The sequence below is a fragment of the Fringilla coelebs genome (genome assembly GCF_963513975.1).
Source record: "Fringilla coelebs genome assembly, chromosome: 4".
Taxonomy (NCBI): domain Eukaryota; kingdom Metazoa; phylum Chordata; class Aves; order Passeriformes; family Fringillidae; genus Fringilla; species Fringilla coelebs.
In genome coordinates, this window is record NC_140032.1 from 28,223,920 (window position 1) to 28,238,800 (window position 14,881).

Genomic DNA, 14,881 nt, shown 5'->3' on the forward strand with positions numbered 1-14,881 from the left:
TGAAGTCACTTTCAAGCATCTAAATGTTGGATTTATTTGGCCTTTCCTTCCCTATTGGGTGTTATATCCGTAGTAATTTTTAGCTTCTTTCCTCTCTTTTTCTCATTCACTTCTTAGAGACTACTGCAGAACCAAACAAAAAAAAAGGAAAAAAAGTTTGAACATTCAGAACTGCCATTATTTATTTTATTTAATATTCAAAATTATAAATTCATATTTATAAGCAGATTAATGAGACCAAACTCACTTTGAGTCTAAGTGTTCTCTAGTTATTATTGGAGATTATTATATTTCTGTTCTCTAGTTATACTGGAGAGGAATTACTTGCCATGTCCTCTACGTTGGGCTAAAATCTGTTGCCTTTAGAATTGTAAGAAGTTTACATTTTACTTTAATAGAGGCATGATAGAATTCATTAATTACTGAAAATGAAATATTTAAAAGTAAGATTTTACCTAGGAATGTAGCACCCACCAAAATACTGCATGGAAATTAGGTGGAAGAACAAGCCCAGAATCTAAAAGAAGTCGTGGGTGCTGGGAGCTATAAGAGGAAAATTCTCTCCTCCACTCTAATATTGAATGGTAATTTGCAAAAATGAGAAGAAATTGGTCTTTTCCTGAAAAGGTGTAAAAGGCTAATGAAAATCAGAAAATCTATAGAAACTTGAATATCTGAAGGAAGCTTATTAGTAATACCTGGGTCATGTACTGTGGAGTATGAGAGTAGTTTTGCAATGGGAATGTTAATTTTTGCTAAGATGAAGTTGCCACTAGAACAGTAACAAATCCTTATAGAAGGGATTATTTCATTATGATCTGCTAAATTTCACTCCTTTGAATCATCTGGATTCAAATTTCCACTTGACATAATTTTGTTCAAGTATTATCCAATATATTTAAATTAATAAAGAGCTAGTTGGATCTTCACCTTTGAGAAGAAAATAGCTACAATGCTTTAAACAGTGAATCAAGGCTTCCTCAGCTAGAATGAAATAACATTAATTATCATTGCTTATTTTTTACATCTGTCTAACATAAAAATTGCATATTAAACAAAAGGATGGTAGATAATATATAATGACCTGTTGTTATATTAGGATGCATATTGTTTTAGGTAGCAATAAAAGTAATGAATATTTTTTAATCATATTAATGTCTTTAAAGAGATCTCTCCTGCTGATCTTCAATCTTGTACTAATCATCATGTATCCAAGTAAAAGAATGTATTCTTTTCACAGCACAAGTAGAGAATTTAAGAGACAAATCAGCTTGGTTTTACCTTCCACAGAAGGCAATTTATTTTGCCTCATGCAGTGCTGGACATGTGCACTGAAGAAGCAGGTTGCTTTTGCCAGATAATGCTAAGCTTCCAAACAGAGAAAATGTACAGTTCTTATTTAAATTTGATACAATTTCCAGTGTTGTCATTCAAGACAAATTTAGAAATATTGCTGACCCCAGTGTAAGACTTGTACAACCTGAGAGTACTTTGATCCAAGTGTAAGCTGATACAGAGGAGTTTTGTAAGCCTGACAAGTGAAGGGTTTAGGGAAATTCCTGATCCCCAAATTCCAGCCTGATTATGGAACCATTAGTTTTATGACAGCCAAGGAGCTACAATAACAATGAGCAATCCCTTGATTTATATTAGGTTTTTCTGCTAATGGTTGCAGCATTTGGAAATATTTTTTTCATTAAATTTCTCTCACATGTCCTTGGAAGTCTATTAAAAATGAACTCATTCTTTAAGCTTTAAGAAAAAAGCTGTACTTTACTCTGAGTTCTACTTGATTTTTGTATTTAGGGGTATCACCAGAATTTTAATGTATAAAAAATAAAAATAGAGAAGCCATGAGGGTTTCAAGGAGTTATGATAATTATTGAAGATCCTTATATAACTTTAAAAAAAGTGACTAAGTTTGATAGAGGAACTGAAGAAAATGTACTGCCAACTACAGTATTTCAAAACTGGTGGACAGATCTTTTGAAAATTCTTTTTTTTGTCATGGGACTCTGGGTAGCAGGTCAGAAACAGCAATGCTTATTTGTCTACAGCACAAAGCATATCTGTAAATTGTACATTGTACTATTAGGTATTATGACAAAGGCAAAATGCCTGTCAGTCACACACACACACACATATATCTGTCCCCCTGCCCTCAGTGCAGTTCTCTTGGGCTTACAGTGGGATAGGCAGGGTGCAGGTGCTGTATGAGCAGGGTTAACTCACAGGAATATCAGACATTAGGCATTATTTCTTCTCACTCCTTGGGTGCCTAAGGGAGCTATGTTGGTATAATGAGAGCAAAGACTCTAGATCATTTTAATGTGCTTAAGTATCTCCATTCCAGAAGAATCTATTTGGTTTTATTATGGATACAGTATGCAATTTAGTTGATAATAGCAGCATTGAGCCTTGAAATTAAGCAACACAGCTAAGGAAGGGCTGTGTGGCAAAATGTGTTTCATGTCTGTAATTACAGACTTCAAAAACCCTCTCTTCCCTTGAAATCTCTTACAGATTGCCATCTATAGGGAAATTTCTATAACTGAGTTGAATACTGGATGTTTTCAAAACTCGTGTGGGAGAATCACAGTAATGTAAGAAACATTAACTCTAAGACTGTTGTAGTTATAATTATTTTGCAAGAATCACCTTTTTCCCCAGGAAGGTAGCAGTGATCATGATGCATCCTCTAGAAAGATATCCAAATGTTTCTCAGTGCACATCACCTGCAGCTCAAGGTCTAATTACTCATTTTCACTATCTTCTTGTAATAGCATTTCTGTTTTGCAGAAGGCTGAAGATGAGTCATGGAGGAATTGTCTTCCAATCATGTTAGCATCCATTCACACAGCTGCTTGAAAGGATTTTATCAGGACATGCTTATTGACTAGGATGCCTCAAAAAATTGGGTTCTGCAAAATGTACCCATATGAAAATCTTCATGCACATAAGCAGCTTCTCTTGAACAGTGACTATCCTTCAGCAGTTACAGAGCTAGGTTCATGACTCTGGAACTTTCTAGTCCTATAAAGTTGATAGTTATTTCTCTGGTGTTGGTAGCTATGACTTCAGGGTGGTTGAAGAGGAGCACAGCATAAATCTAGGCTTTCAAAGCTTAATTCTACAGCCCATTAATTCTTTCAAATACAAAAATCAGCAAAATATTTCCTCATGTGTTTTGATGTTGGAATATCATATTTTCCTCTGGTCATTACATGTGGCCTTGTGCCCCTACTGTAGGACTGTAGTGCATTAATCAGAAGTGTAGTATGACATCTTGGAGAAGCAATAGGAAGGAATCTGCTGCCTCCTGCCCACTCCTTCAGTGAAGGTGTTCTGAAGCCCAGTACAGTATTTAATTTCTATTTATGTATTCCCTCACTTTGACTGGGAAGTTGCTCTTAGATCTGTGGGAGGAAACAGACATTTTGTGACATACACATATTTGAGAAAAGCCATGAGATTCTATTATTTCTGTATAGTGAGTATAGACACAACCAGAAATGGGACTTAAATCCCATAATGTAGCCTCAGGCCAGTTCTTTTTAGGGATATGTCAGAAACATGTGGCAATAGGGAGTTGAGGTGAAATGCTGTGTTACAGTTGTCTCTGTTATTCACTGCTGGTTTGGCTTGCAGTGTGTCTGTGCAGGCACTTTAGTTGAGATGACAGTCGTGGGAGTACAGCTGTTCTGCTCTGAGGAGCAGCTCATCTGGAGTAGACAGATGCTCTGAGCTGGAGCAGAGCCTGAACAGTGAGCCCAGCTGGATGCTAGCTGGCTTCTTGCTGGTCAAACATCTTCTCCAAGTCAGGCATACTGGGAGGTGCAGCACAGGGACACAGATGTCTGAATAAGCTCAGACAGGCTTCAGCTTGGAGTATTAGCTGGAGTTCAGGGCTGGCCCTTGTAGACCTCCCAAGAGAGCATTCACTAGTGACAAACCTGGAGCTCAGAGAGGGACAAGAAGTTTCCTTGAGGGAAAGGAGATGGCACATTTTTTTGGGGCACTTTGCTTTTTAGCTTAAAGGTGATGTGTTGTTGCTTGGAACAGGCTTGAGGCAGCACTGTGGCCCCAGCCAGTGTTCTGGGAAACAAAAACCCACAATCTCCATGTGACTCTGTGACATATCTGGGCTTGAGTGTTACTCATGCACATCTGTCCTATGTCCTGAACTCCTGAAGCTACCCTGGCAGCCCCCTATGTAGCTAAAAAGTAAAAGATTCTTAGGGAGACAGGAATTCTACAGCAAATGAGGGAAAGGTTTTCTGGTTATATTGGTTATGGATGAAGATAGAAGGTAGAGGTTTTTTGTAACTAAAATATTTTAGAATAAATATGTTTGTTCTTTTTAAGCACAGTATATTGTCTGAGAAAGCCACGCTGGCTTCTGTGTAGAGGTTGTGTAGGAGGAGCCCTTTTCATTTACCCATTGATACTCAATGGCATTAGACAGCCTTCAGACACAATTGTCATTGATTTGCCTATGTATTCTGGAGAAGGCACCAGAGGAGCAGTGAGGCTCTGTGGTATATAGCTATTACTTATTTTCCTTGCTGCTTGAGCACTGCCAAAGTTTTTTTCAGGACTTTCAATAAATCCCTAGGGTATGTTACAAAAAACTTCTATATGAACCCATTAGTAATTCCCAGAAAATGCCCAATGAGGGAGAACCCTAGGATCTCTTAAAATTAAAATACTGCACAGAGGATTGGATGAAATATTGTAAAAAATATTTGGAATATGATCAAGAACTTTATGATACAGACCACTTGATGATACAGACTACTGACATGTTTCTTTTTTTCCTATGAAAAAACATTTCCTATTTTCATGTAATAATTGAATAGAATATGTAAATTTGGCCCTTTATTGTGTGTTTAGAAGTGGCTATGTAGTCTCCATCACTAGCAGGACTCCAGCAGGTCCTTATCTCCCAAAACCAAAAATATTTAGCTCATACCTGAGGTATGGTTTAGAAATTGAGACATATTTCCCTGTAAAGTTTATTTTTTCTATGAGTAAGCTACAGCTGCCTCATTATCTCCTGTTTCTATAACCTTTTTTACCTCTTTACTCTGTCTCCATCCCAAAGGATTTTTTGAGTATAACATGTTGAGACCCTTTCCTCAGATTCAGAAACAGCTGCTTCACAAATTAGTAATTGTCACAATTCCTACTGAGAGGGTTTTGGGCACCAGAAAAAGGCTGTCCCACTCATTGTTGACATGCAAACCATAGCATATTGCAATTAAAAGCTTCCTCACTGTGGAAAAGAAAAAACTTCTCTCCTGTGGAAAATGCTGTGTGTGCAGCAGGTAGGCTAACAAGGAAAATTAGGCATATTAGGAATTTTGCCCACTTTAGTTGAGACTGGGCAAAGAAAATTTTGGATTGAATAGCAGATGATGTATAAGATATAATTTCTTCTTTTGTTTAAAGAAAAATAAATCCCAGTTGCCCATCAGTTCCAGACTAGTCTCAGAAAAAGGTCTAAGGACTTTCATGTGTTCTGCAGTGAATTACATTTTTATCTTCAAATCGATTGGACACTAAGAAGGAAAAAAACCCCATTTGTCAGAAATGTCAGTTTCTATTTAAAAAAGCCTCATCACAGTTGTTACAATTCTATTACTTTCCTGCATGCCAAATCAATCATAAGAGCTTGAAAAAACCAATCAAACAGGCATTCTTAAAAGATTGCCCTTGTTTGAATTAATCTCCAAGATCTTTCAAATGGAAAAGCCCACATTAGGATTTTTCTAAATTTCTGTTCATGAGGTTCTCTTGGGTTAGATTCAAGTAGGCTACATACAATAGCTTTTTATTTTTGTAAAATACTATGGAGCCAGTCAGAGCCAGACAATATAATTAGTATTTCTTATTCTCTGGACTGTCCTAGTAAGGCTGTTACTAACTTTGATAACATCATGGAGAGTGACTCAGATACATTTCCAGATAATTCTCCATTGAAATTGGATGCATAATTTCTATTATAAAAAGGGCAGATAATTAATGGATCTGATTTTATTTAAACCATTTAAGCCTTGTTAACTCTTTCAGATAACTTTACATAAATAATCCAGTGAAACTGAAGTGTAGAACTCTAATTGCTGGATATCAATTATAAAATGATTAATTTTTCACTAAGATGCTAATGTGAGCTTTAAGAAGCAGCTTAAGTAGGAGGCAGGGTAGGAAATTTGACCAATACTCTGGCAGAGAAGTGTGAAGACAGAAGGCAATGTCCCTTACAAAGGGAATTTGGCTAGGAATGGGTTTCTTCCTTGAGAATGGGCAGATGGTTTTCTTCCTTGAGACAGATACAGTGCTCATCATTGAAAGCTCTGCTCTTTCAGACACTTGTCTGTCTCATGGCACTAACAGTTTGGTGTCTGCCAAAGCTCATCCATGTGGGGAAATTTAACCACATAAGGATGGCATTCATGGAAGATGGCACATGGCTCTTGTCCTCAGCTGGCTTCTGGAAGATGTGAATAATGGGGTTTGTGGTTTTAGGAAAAAAATTCTACCTTTTCCTAGGAATTACATTTCCAAATGTGAAGTAGTTGGCTCTTTATCTACAGAGAATTTTCTGGAAAAGCATAATGCTATTATTTCAAAAATTTAGCCTTATATTGAGGGATTCAATAAAGACAACTTTCAATGCTCTTGTCTGACACAGAACTTGTGCCTAGGTCTAGAGTCTCCCTGAGGTTCAGTGCAAAGTTTCCTAGATTAGAATTTGAGTTAGCTCAAATACTGAATGTGGGCTACTATGAGATGGGTCTCCTTGATAAATAAATTAAGGCCTCTATATTGCAATTCTGCTCAAGATGGTGAGCAGAAAGGTTAGATACCTATGTCAAGCCATTAGGGACTTAAAAACATAGCAACAGGCAGACAAGGCTTAAACAAAAGACTTGGATCCCAAGAGTAATGGCCATTTCTGAAAATGCAGCCTCACACAGTTGTGGTAGAAAGCGAGGTTGAAAAAAACAACCTGAGGTAGAACAAGAGGCTGGCCCCACAAACCTACCAAAGAGGGGGAAGCTATTATGAGAACTATTGTCTCAGATCTTAAAAATAGGGATTTTTATTTGCAGCTATAACAGGTTGCTTCTCTGTTTGAAAATTTTGCTGAAAGATGAGAAAACTCAGAATCTTTTGTTTCCTTCTGTCACTGATGCTTCATGCTGTGAACGTAGCTGTCTACAGTGAAATTACTCACATATCTGTAGATTGCTTTGTAAGGGGTGATCTTTCTGACTAAACTCCTTTGAACACTAATGACCAAAGAATGTTGTATTTCAACATGTTTCTGTTCTTCTTTTCTTTTATAGAACAACAGAAGCACTAAGGTTGGAAAAGACCCCCATGACTGGGTCCAACCATTAACCCAACACTACTCTGATTACAATTCAACCATATCCCCAGGTGTCACATCCACACATCCTCTGGCCATTTCCAGGGCTGGGCATTCCATGAGTTCCCTGGGCAGCCTGTTTGAATGCTTGACCACAGTGAGGAATTTTTTCCTAATATTCAGTCCTAAGCTCTGCTGGAGCAACTTGAGTCCTTGTCTTTGCACTTGTTTCCTGGGACAAGAGACAGCCCTGACCTTGCTACAGCCTCCTCTCAAGTGACTGCAGAGAGCAATAAGGTTCCCCTTGAACCTCTTTTCTCCAGGCTGAGCACCCACAGCTCCCTCAGCCACTCACCATAAGGTTTATGCTCCCGAGCCTTCACCAGCTCCATTGCCCTTCTCAGGATTTGCTCCAGCCCCTCAATGTCCTTCTTGCAGAGAGGGGCCCAGAACTGAGCACAGCACTCGGGGTGCAGCCTCACCAGTGCCGAGTACAAGGGGACAATCACTGTCCTGATCCTGCTGGCCTCACTATTGCTGACACAGGCCAGGATGCCATTGGCCTTCTTGGCCACCTGGGCACACCTGGCTCATGTTCAGCTGCTGACAACCCTGAGGTTCTTTTCCTCTGGGCAGCTTTCAGCCACTCCAGATGATCTGTTTCATTGCCTTCCCTGGTACCAAGGTCAGGCTGATGGGCCTCTAGTTCCCTGGCTCCTCCTTCTGAACCATCTTGGAGATGGGTGTCCCCTTTGCTAAATTCCAGAAAACTGCGCCTCTCACTTAGCCAGGACTGCTGGTTAATTATGGAGGGTAGTCCCATGAGCCCTCCACCAGCTCCCTCAGTACCTTTGGGTGGATCCCATCTGTTCCCAAGAGCTTGTGTGGGTCTAAGTGGTGTACAGCTTGTTGACCCATAATCCCTTTGGATTTTGGATTATGGGGACTTCATTGTGCTTCCACTCCCTGTTTCTAGCTCTGTGGGCTGGTACCCCAAGAGCACCTGGTTCTACTGAAGCAAAGAGGACATTGTGTACATCAGCCATTTTCTCATCCCTTGTCACTGTGTTTCCCTCTGCATCCAGTAAAGGCTAAAGAGTCTCCTTAGCCCTCCTTGTGTTTCTGATTCACAGAAAAAATTTTGTTGTCTTTTTTGGCAGCAGACAAAGTTCTAGCTGAGCTTTGGCCCTTCTATTTTTTTTCCCCTTCATAATATCACAATATCCTTGAAATCCTTCCAAGTTGCCTGCGCCTTCTTCCAAAAGAATACAAATGAATATTCCAACAAAAGAATAGACCAAATTTGCTACATCAACTATAATGCAAAGTCACTTCTTTAGGTCAGGCAGGAGTGTCCTTCTTATAGCCAAGGAAAACAACTGCCTCTGTCTAGCCTTTATGGGTGTTGTATTTTCTTTTTTAAGACAGTCCTTTCTAATCAGTATATATGTACCACTTCTCCTTCCTTTGCTGGTAAGCCTATGTATATGTTTCTTATAGAGCAGAGCCTGCTCTCCAGGATCATATTTTAAAAAGGCATATATAAGCTGATCAAAGTTCTGAAAGGATTTTTGTTGATCTGAGGGACAAATTGGTCGGAGATGGCCAAGAATGCCTTCATGTGTTACTGTAAATGATTTATGAACCCAGGGTTTTCATGGCATGTTAAAAATTCATATGAACATTAGATTTAAAATTTAATTATCTGAAGTAGCTGAAGCACTTCTTCAGGCTTGTAATTGGGCAGATATATAGCATTACACACAGCAGGGGAGACTTGGGACTTGTGTCCAGATCATCAGATGTATTATGTAGCCTGCTCTCATTGATGAAGTCTAAATTTGGTACTTGAATAACTTGGTATCTCCCTTTAATCATCCAAATACAGAATATGTCAAAGATTTATGTTTACTCTTAGCCTGATTTTGCTAAATTTCTTTAGACATATTTGGATTAGTAGACAGTAATAACTTACTTAACTAGCACTACTGGTGAAGCGCTACTAAATGTGAGTGGGGATAGTGAAATCTGACCCTGCACCTGCTCTTTGCTATCTTTCTGGTTTTGGAAAAATTATAAAACAGTTACTTTGCACTTAATTTTCTTTTTCATTCAAATCTCACAGCTTTGTTGGAACTATATTCCTCTTACTTGACCAGAGTAATCTGAGTGCATTATTGAAGCACACTAAACATGTGCTCTATTTTAAATTGCTGAATTGGCTTTTTAGCAGACAGTATAAGGGACCACTGGAAGGCAGATCATCCCACCTGTTTAGGAGTGTGACAAACTGCCTTGTGCAGCTGTCTGTCTCTCTCTCCCTGCTATCCATGTGGGAGTATGGACTGTTAGGTAGGTGAATACACCTGCTCAGAGAGGGAGTTTTAGGTACCAAGTTACCAGAGATTAACCCATCAGAAAAGTCTCAGAGAAGTCTTTTTTTCTTTTTCTTTTTTCTTTTCCTTTTTTTCTTTTTCTTTTTTTTTTCTTTTTTTCTTTCTTTTTTTTTTTTAATTGAGAAATCAAGCAGGGACCTATGAGGTTCGTTTTTTTGTACAATAGCAAAATATTGGCAAGGAAATTGCTAAGGAAAGATTCTGGATCTTCCTCCATCATCCTTCTCGCAAGACTCCTGAATAAGGTCATCAATACTCATGGAAAGGTTTCAGAGTCTTGAGGATACGTTTAAAAGGTGTGACACAACCTAGCTTTCTGCCATAATGCAGAATTCAGCTCCTGCATCCTGGGCCTTTTGGGCTGAGGTGTTCACTCAGCTGATCTCCAGGCTCAGATAAGAGGTTGAAATGTAAGAGCTGAGCTAAAGAGACAAGGCAGAATCATGGGATTACTGACTGATCTGAACATCTTATACTACTCATATGCTTGAAGAGTGATTCAGATGCTTAAATGATGAGTATGGGTTGAGAGTCTGTGTAGAACAGAAAAATACAATTAAATGAACAAATGAGACACATGTACAAAGCAAAAACATTTCACTTGTAACAATACCAAACAGAAACTAGGGAAAATATCATGACTCTTGGAGAAGAGCACTGAAAATTTCTGATAAATGTTTGTTTCTATTATTAAAATATGATCTACAAATAGATAAAATATAAACCAAACTGTGGAGCAATACAAGTAAGACAAGAACTGCTAATGCTGCAAAATAGTATTAAACTCCAACAAATTATATGTTTCCAAAAATATTTTCTGTTCATGTCTGTATAGTACCAAGGAAAGCCAGTCACATTTCTAGTTGGTCTGATTGAAGTATTTATCAGAGCAGCACAAGAATCTCAAGGGGCACTTCACATTAGTAGCAAAGTGCAAATTTGGGAACAGAGTGTGGTCTTGTGATTCTTACTCTGAATCAACCAAAAAGAACACTTTTTTTTGTAAGTTAAGACTCATAAATCCTAACATCCCCATATTTTACCATCTGATCTGCTTTCTGAACTCCAGTCTATTAACCTAAGGAATATCTAGATATTCACTCAAATGAAGACAGTAAGGCTCAGTTCAGTGGTCCAAGTCTAGATTTCAGTGCCATTTGTGATAACCCAAGGAATCCTGCCAGGCTTCCACACTTCTGTGGAAAAGCACCTATTTTGTACAGTTCCTACATTGTGTTTTCTGGTCTTGTGGGGATATTTCAGATACACAGTTCCCTCTCTGTAGCCATCTAAGCTGAGATATCTTCATCTGTGAGGAAGTACTTGTAACTTAGGTTACATAACTAAACATACTTTAAAACAGATGGCTCAGCAGCATCCATTTGTCTGATTTAGTGGGAATTGTATATGTTGCCTAAGTGCAGATATGTGGTTAGCAAGCTCTAAAATCTTTACTGTGGGTGCAGAAGTAGTGCACAGCTATATGACAAGTGTGATTGCCAGTGGTTAAACTGCTAGAAGCCAAACAGCTTGCTGTGCAAGCATATCCAGAGAAGGTAAAGGAGTTCCCTGCTCCCTGTCCCTCTGAATGCAATAACATTCAGCATTCTGGCCCTTCCCAGACATTTCCCTTCAGGTCTTGGTTGCAATTCCTGTCAAAATACAGAGATGCCAACCTAAAGTTAACTCATGCTCAAGAACATATTGTGCAGCTTTTCTATTTGAAGATTTTGGGAGTACTGCATTTCAACCACGTCTTTTTTCACCTTATGCCAGGTGCTTTTCCTGCCACTGGTCATTCTCTTGAGGCCTAAATGCTCCAAGTAAGATCAATGGAGGAACATATTCATTTCTCCCTGCTGGCAACAACAGTATGCTTCCAAAGGAGAAATCTGAATGTTCTTGGAAAGTAAGCTCTATGGGTAAGTCTGAAATAGCTAACCATTCCAAAGTCTGCTAAAGTTCTGTTCTGTGTTTTGGGCGTTCTTCCTGGTACTAGGATCCTTCAAAGGCACAAAAAAAGTGAACCTACAGGTTTAGTGAACTGAAGAAGGTATATTTTCAAGATGAGAAATGAAATTCAGGAAGACAGTTTGTTATAAAAAGTGAAAAAAAAGCTTTGTCAACAATTAAGTAAAAGCCTCTGTTAAAGACCGAGCTGGAAATTACAGGCAGCTCCCTTCAACATGGAAATAGTTCAATAATAAACAACCAGGATAGCAACTCAGTGCCCCATGAGAGCAATGAATCCTCCTACTCAGCAAGGGTCTTCTTTGGAAGTGAAGCTGAGGGAGCTAATGCCTGGAAGTGAGTGCTTCCAAGTGAGGTGGTGTTCTTTTGTGCCTGGAACTGCAATGGACTGCACCATCAGTTCAGCAGCCTTGTCAGGATTTTCCCCAAGATTTTTCTCCTTTCTGGAGAAGGAAAAGGAAAGTTATTAAAAAGTTTTAGATATGGAAAGAGAATAAGATTCCCAGGACCTAATAATTGACTTAATTCCTATCCAGAGCATAGCCTAGGGGTGCTTTCACAACACCTGCACACCTGCAATTCTGTGGCCTGGGGAGGGGGCACAGGGATTTAGGAGAGTGGATTGTGGGTAGTACATGATATACAGCCTCACAAAGCCAAACTGTGAAGACTTGCTGATCTTTTGGTCAGACATCTATCACAGCACTGGCTGGAGATCCTCTTTTATGAACAACTTATTATTTGAAGTTAGAGATGGCCTTTGAGAAAGATCTTTGAGGTGTGGTCTCCAGAATGCCACATCAGTGTTCTTCAGCACCCACTTCCACTTCCACTTGCTTTCTGAATGTGAGTTTCCCTGTTGCTTATAGGAGGGTACAGAAAAATAGATTCTGGAATGAAGTGGTTGAGGTAGAAGTTTTTGGTGAGACTACAATAAACATGGCTAGAGATTTGCTCATCCCATCCCCCTGTGTGGAGACCTATAACTATAATAGGAGCTTTTCCCAGATCTTAAGAAGCTCCTACTTATTATTGAGTTAATTCTTATGGGGTTAAGAAAAAGGCACATTTTTTACTAAGTCTGTTCTTCTGGACTTTGCAACTCTTCATCACATGTTCTTTGCTTGGATTTATTTTTAGTAATGTTCTCTTCATTTTTTGGTTTTTGGTTTTTTTTCCAAATATCTTTTCATAAAACTAAATTAAACTAAAAGAGAAGGGAGAGCAAATCACTTTGCAATGAGGCATGAGACACTTCACTTTGTTACTGTAGCGTAAAAATGGGCAAAGGCAAAGGTCCTGGAATATAACAGATCTATGAGCCAGCTCTTAAAAGTGCTTCCAAAATAATTCCTTTCCATCAATCTATTTTTAAATACAAAAGAATAGAAGAAACATTTTCAGCCTTTCACTGGATTGAGTATGCAAGAGGAATACCATGGGAATAAGTTTAGAAACACTGAGAACTCAAATTCAGACTCTTTGATGTTAACAGCTTTTCTTGCCAAGACAGAATATTTTTCTTACTTATGATATAAATTCTCTCTGTTACACATATGCAGCTAAAGTGAGAATTTTCCTAGTTCTGATGCAGGTTAGGCAAGAAGGTCTTACTGGAGCACATCACATGTGTGTTCTGCTTCTTAGTGATCAGAAGAATTAGATTAGCCTAATCTCCCTGCCACCTCCTCTTCCCCCTATGAAATGGGCTGATGGACAAGAAAGCAGAGCTCTGTGCTTTGGGTCAAGATGAGCACTTTGGGCTATTTGGTCCTGAGAGTTATAGGATTCGGTCTGCATAGGAAGAATAGGAGCCTCAGGCACTATGGAGAAAAGTCAGAGGACTCTACAGCCCCAGAAAAACAGCTTAGGGTACCAGAGAGCTGACATACCCCCAGTAGCTCAGGTACCTAGTTCAGCAAAAGAATATTTGAAGTGCTCTTCTAAGCTCATCTTCCAGCTGAAGAAAGGAAAAGATAAGAAAGATGCACATGGTGTTGCTGTGATGGATCTTGGTCTGCTGTCACTATGAGGAGACTGTGGCCATGCCATCCTTCAGTACTGCCCATGTGGCTGGATGACACACAGGCACTGCCTGTTAATGGTGTGTGACCCATTCCATGGAGGGACTGATGGGATGCTCACTTATTGTATTTCTTTCTGTCTGGTGCAATAGAGAGCGGCTTCAGCAACATTTGAAAACATTTTTTGATGGTTCTGTTTTTACAGCGTTTGTGTTTCTTGTTCAATACACCAAAATCACATGAGAACTGAATCACATTCACCCATTTCCACACTGTGTGTGACAATCTGCACAGTATGAGAAATTCATAGCAATTGTATCTTTCAAGCTCAGTAACCCAGGCATCAGAAGAGCCAACTTTTTTCAAATTCTGACTAGATTTGTAATGAACCTGGTAAATGTCTACCTTTTCAGAAATTTCACTTCTGCTGAAATAAGCATTAAGAATACTAATGCAGGTCAAGTAGTTTATTGTTGGGATGAGCAACACCATAAGTAACTCACAGTGAATCTAAAATGAATAACGAGTAGCTGCATTGCATGATTTAAGATTCTTTAAACAAAAGAGAAGGCAGTAAGAAAATCAAAGAAAAATGTTCCTGAAAAGACAAAGGAAAGCAATGTTACAGCTGAGTTGCTTTTTTCACTTTTGCTGTGACACTGGTGGGAGAGCAACTGTGGAGGTGAGTGGACCCTCAGATAAAGGCTTGGAAAAACTCTAAAACATGTTGAGAACAAAGAAGCCCTGAATCTCTGCCAGAACACTTTTGAGCTTAAAAAGCTGAATCTGAAGGAAGAGTACTGCCTTCAGTTTCCCACATCTCCTGGGACAGCTGGTCAAAAGCCTGGTGAGACCCTGGTAAGAGAGTGCACTGAGTCACACAGACCGTTTCTCTGAACAATGTGCACCACACTGTTCTAGTCTGTTTTAAGCTCTTTCTAAACTGAATAACTAAAGCAGTCTGGGACAGGGACAGGGACAGGGACAGTCTGGGACACTAAAGCAGTCAGTGTCTACAGAGCTAAGGTGAACTCTGGCTTATTCATGGACTTCATTTGTGTTTTTGGACAAGTAATTTGATCTTCTGTGACAGAATGATTGTTAACTTACTATAG

At 39.1% G+C, this 14,881-nt stretch overlaps 1 protein-coding gene across 2 annotated transcripts in view; it reads left to right on the forward strand.

The window, feature by feature from the left end:
- TRMT9B (tRNA methyltransferase 9B (putative)) overlaps positions 1 to 14,881 on the forward strand; it is a 110,530-nt gene that overhangs the window by 71,795 nt on the left and 23,854 nt on the right. For both annotated transcript variants that reach the window (XM_084204772.1, XM_084204773.1), the window contains one exon: positions 11,548 to 11,693. In XM_084204772.1, the coding sequence (XP_084060898.1) occupies positions 11,668 to 11,693 (26 nt within the window). In that variant the 5' untranslated portion in view covers positions 11,548 to 11,667. The remainder of the gene's footprint in view (positions 1 to 11,547; positions 11,694 to 14,881) is intronic.